Raw genomic sequence first — 5,000 nt, forward strand, 5'->3', positions numbered from 1 at the left:
AGGAGGTTCAAAAGAGAGGGAGGAGAGAGGAGAGGAGGTTGGGAAGAGAGGTAGGAGTGAGGGGAGGAGGAGGTTGGAAAGAGAGGGAGGAGGGAGGGGAGGAGGTTGAGAGGAGGGAGGGGGAGGATGTGGGGGGGGGGAGAAGAGAGACAGAAAAGAAGAGAGGAAAGGTCAAGACAAGGTGGTACAAGACCGAGGAATGAAGGAGGCACAGGAGATAGAAGAGGAGTGATGAATACAGGAATAGGAGGAAGAGGAAAAGAAAAAATATAAAAAGAAGACGAAAATGAAGAGAATGACGATGACGACGATAACAGTGAAGATAGGGCAGAAGAGGAGGAAGAAGTGAAAGAAGAAGGAAAGAGAGAGAAAAAAAGAAAAATTAAAAATTAGCCAATGGAGAAAAAATGAAAAATAAAAATTAGCACAACATCCATGAAATCAATAAACTGCAAAAAATAAATCAATAAACAAATTAATTATAAAAATTGGGAACTGACATTTACATATATATGAATAAATAGATAAATAAATGAATAGATAAATAGACAAATAGATAAATAAATATATAAGTAAACAAAAAAATGACGTCACACCGCGTTGATTTGAAGACGGGCTCTCATTCCATATCATTATGGACAAGACCTATTGTGGGCTCGATTGAGTGCCTGAAACTACCGTCAAAATACTATGTTTTAGAAATACCAAGACAGCTGTGGTTCCTGAAAGAACAAACAATAAAAAAAAAAAATATTGGGTAAAGGTAACCCCCGAGGGTCAATGAACAGGATTCCATAAGTGAATGAACTAACACAGTGTTTCTCAGCGATGGCACCCTGAAATCATCTAACATTCTATGTGACAATCCACCCCCGCACTCGTTTTCACCCTCTCCCCACTTGGATCATGATTTATACAGGTTTTGTTATCTAATGACTTGGGGGAGGGGGTGGAATGCAATATATATTTTCCTCCGAACCTCTATAAATAAATCGCTGACGAAAAATATTAGACCAAGTACGAGTACCTTCTTACAATGATAACTAATTACAGAGCAGACTTATGTCAAATCCATTTTACAACTCAGAAGTCCTACTCACCTCCATAGTACAACTTGGCGGTGAAAGGAGGAGCCCCAAGGCTGCCCTTGGACATGGAGGGGCAAGGGCCGCCCTCCAAGGTCACGCCCACGGGCTCAGACTTGATCTCCAGACCTTGGTAGCCCTCCGGGGACAAAGGGCGCGCCGCGCACTGCACCACGCTTCCGGCGCCAAAGTAGATGCTGTCGAGAACCATCTCCTTTGTCCTGCGTGCATCGCCGGCAGGATGAGGAGAAGGAAGAGGAGGAGGAGGAGGAGGAGGGCGAGGAGGAAGATAAGAGGACAAGGGGGAGGAGGACGAGGAGAAGGTGGAAGAGGAGCAGGGGAACGAGGACAAGTAGGAGGTACGAGAGAAGGAGGAGGGTGAGGAGGAATTAGAAGAGGAGTAGGATAATAAGGACAAGTAAGAGGTAGAAGAAGAGGAGAAGGAGAAGGGGGAGGAGGAAGAGCAGGGCGAGGAGTGGTAGCAGGAAGAAGAGGAGGAAGAGGAGGAAGAGGAGCGGCGAGTGGCAGTGCGGGGGATAAGTAAGATACCAAAAGAATTAATTACTTAATTAGCTTCTCTCTGAAATCAAACATTTCTTAGTTTCTATGAGTTAGCAACGTCCCACGACTGCAGTGGGACACGGTCTGGCTGCCGGTCTGGGAAACTCCACACGATTTTATTTAAGTGAGGACCGGCACATCAACAGAACACGTGATAACCCTATTCGGCACCTTAACACCATTTACATGTTTTATTCGGGCTAAGACTAAACGATTTTATACAGCGAAGGAAAGGGTCAGTTATCTCCATGAATACCGAACTAAGCCCTCTTCCTCCTCCTTCTCATCCTCTTCCTCCTCCTTCTATTCCTCCTCCTCTTCCTCCTCATCTTCCTCCTTCTTCTCTTCCTCCTCCTCTTCCTTCTCCTTCTGCTCCCCTTCCTCCTCTTCCTCATTCTTCTACTCATCCTTTCTTCCTCTTCCTCCTCCTTTTGGTTTCCCTCCTCCTCTTCCTCCTCGTCCTCCTCCTCTTCCACCTCCAACTTACCCGGCCATGAAGGTGTGAGCGTTGAGGCTGATCAGGGGCGAAGGAGGATCTTGAAGGACCAAGGATCCGAGGAGGAGTCGCCCTGGCCCTCCTGAAGAGGCCGAGGCGGAGGCGGAGGAGGCGTTGTGACCTGCAGCAGGAGGTTCTTGGTGACTCAGAGTGTTGGTGGCGGCGTGGTAGAGGAGAGGCTCCATAGCGTGGCCCTCCTCCATCTCCACCTCCGTCTCCTCCTCCACGCCTTCCTGGTGGTGGAGGGGAGCGCTGGCGTGGTGGAGGGGCGGAGTGGAGACCCTCCATGTGTATGTGGTGAGGGAGGAGTCGATGCTCTGGCCGCAGAGGGCGGCTGTCTGGGCGTAGGCTGGGTGTTGAGGGTGGCATGCCTGACGAAGAAGATGAGAGACAAAAACAAAATAGAAACGAGAAAAAAAATGTATAGCAAAAGAAAAGAAAATCGTATCTATTACTCTAACAAAAACATATTTTCATGAGTTTTATGCACCCTGCCTGACGAAGGAGAGAGAGAGAGAGAGAGAGAGAGAGAGAGAGAGAGAGAGAGAGAGAGAGAGAGAGAGAGAGAGAGAGAGAGAGAGAGAGAGAGAGAGTGAGAGGGAGAGAGAGAGAGGGGGGGGGAATTAGAGAAAAATGTATTGCAAAAAATCGTATCTATTACTATAAGACAAAATATAATCTTTGTATCAATTTCATGTCCCCAACCCTGCCCCCCTACCGCCCCCTCTCCCCACCAGTATGTTAATATAGTATTACCCTGAGAAAAATATATTATTTATGTGAATTTACTGTACTCACAAACCCCACCCCCACTACCCATTCAAGGGGTCGCGCCCCAGAGATTAGACTCGTTTCACACGTATCGACTTTTCGCCGTGCGCCGTCCACGACACGAAGTCGTGCTCTCTAATAACCATGGTGTGTCTATGGATGCTTTAATACGTCACGACCACAATCACGTGTGAAAGCGTCCACAGACACCCATTGTAATTTGAAAGCACGATGTCGTGTCGTGGACGGTGCACGGCGAAAAGTCGATGCGTGTGAAACGACCCTTAGAAATATAAAAATCACTTACAGTTACACAGACGAGGGGAATCCCCGGCGGCGGCGGAGGCAAACCCTGCGGCTGCGGCGGCGGGAACGACGCTCCTGAAGCAGGAAGAGGAGCTGCGGCGGGGGCCTCTGCGGCCAAGTAGTGCCGCAGGGACATGACGACGGGAGGCGCGGGGAAGGTTGCGGAAGCGACCCTGCGGTCCTGCGGCAGGAGGAGGAAGCGGGGTGTTAGCGTCACTGGGACAGCTGCGGTTTACAGCACACTTTATTATTATCATCACTATTATTTATTTTTTCTTTTTTTTTTTCTTCTTTTTTTAAGAATAATGAGGCTTCGCCCTTTATTCACTATCCCCAGAGGGTGAGGGACAAACAAAAAATTTCTCTCTTTTTTCCATCTTCTCGTCTTTATAAAGACTGAAAAATAGCCAAAGATGGGGCAAAATAGCTTCCACCACTCTATAAACAAAATATCACAATTTGCATATTTTATAAAATGAGAGATTTTTTTAAATTTTATTCTTTACATACATACTAAGAAACACAAATTCCTCAGACTCACCTGGATGTAAATAGTCATCCTTGAGCCGAAGGCAAGGAAGTCCGCGGAGGCATTCGGGGATCCCTCGAGGATGACGTTGAGGACCTCTCGGTGTTCTTCCTCGATGTCCCCGAGGATGACCACCTCCGTCTCCACGCGAGACTCGAACACATCGAAGACGATCTCTGAGGATGACATGGAGGACGAATATATTAGGAAAAAATAAATAAATGAATAAATCACTTTTAACCAATATGTTTGGATAGCCATTGTAATCACCGCACTGAAGCAGGGGAGGCGAACTTTCTTTAGTAAATGATTCAACCTTCAACTCATGTATCCCCCTCGACCATTAGCTTCAAGTAGGACCTCCAGCTTGGCCAGATGAGTTCCCTGGAGTCAATCTTGCGTTCAAACTCGTCCCCTTAACGTAGTCCTGCGATCTATGGCGCCTTCAAGTAGGTCCTGAGACCTGCACCCCATCGTCATCTTCAGGTAGGCCCTCCGACCTATACCTTAAGGCAGATCCCTTGACCTGCAACTTCAGGCAGGTCCCTTGACCTGCAACTTCAGGCAGGTCCCTTGACCTGCATTTTCGGGAAGGTCCCTTGACCTGAACGTTTAGGTAGGTCCCTTGACCTGCACTTTCAGCCAGGTCCCTTGGTCTGAACTTTCAGGCAGGTCCCTTGAACTGAATTTTCAGGTGGGTCCTTTGACCTGCATTTTCAGGAGGATCACTTAATTTGAACTTTCAGGCATGTTCCTTGACCTGCACCTTTAGATTATTCCTCTAACTCATGCCTTTGACCTGCACCTTCAGGCAGGTCCTTTGACTCGAGCCTTCAGAATGTTTCTCTAACCCAAGCTCTTGACCAGCACATTCAGACTGCTTCTCCAACTCGTAGGTTTGGCCTGCACCTTCGGGCAGGTCCTCTTACCTTGACTAAGAGCCACGTAGTCCTTGCCCGCCCGCGCAGTTCCATCGCGCGTGAAGACGTGGAGGGCGACCGGAGTTCCAAGGTCACCCTTGCGGAGGATAGCAACCTTGACGGCCCTACGAGCTCCGGCGAGAGCCGGTTCCCGGACGCTCACCCTTCGGGACTCGAACTCAACGGATGGTCCTGCGCATGTGCAGAGAGAGAGAGAGAGAGAGAGAGAGAGAGAGAGAGAGAGAGAGAGAGAGAGAGAGAGAGAGAGAGAGAGAGAGAGAGAGAGAGAGAGAGAGAGAGAGAGAGAGAGAGAGAGAGAGAGAGAGAGAGAG

General features: G+C 48.4%; 1 protein-coding gene across 1 annotated transcript in view; it reads right to left on the reverse strand.

Annotated features, from left to right (window-relative positions):
- The window catches only part of LOC143025422 (extracellular matrix protein 3-like), a 94,587-nt gene that overhangs the window by 19,953 nt on the left and 69,634 nt on the right, over window positions 1-5,000 (reverse strand). The window contains exons 12-16 of the mRNA XM_076185080.1: window positions 4,678-4,860; window positions 3,761-3,924; window positions 3,221-3,400; window positions 2,134-2,513; window positions 1,101-1,306 (exon numbers count right to left, since the gene is read on the reverse strand). Coding sequence (XP_076041195.1) covers window positions 1,101-1,306; window positions 2,134-2,513; window positions 3,221-3,400; window positions 3,761-3,924; window positions 4,678-4,860 — 1,113 coding nt within the window. The remainder of the gene's footprint in view (window positions 1-1,100; window positions 1,307-2,133; window positions 2,514-3,220; window positions 3,401-3,760; window positions 3,925-4,677; window positions 4,861-5,000) is intronic.

This window comes from Oratosquilla oratoria, chromosome 5 (genome assembly GCF_046742065.1).
Source record: "Oratosquilla oratoria isolate Oo_2021 chromosome 5, ASM4674206v1, whole genome shotgun sequence".
Lineage (NCBI taxonomy): Eukaryota > Metazoa > Arthropoda > Malacostraca > Stomatopoda > Squillidae > Oratosquilla > Oratosquilla oratoria.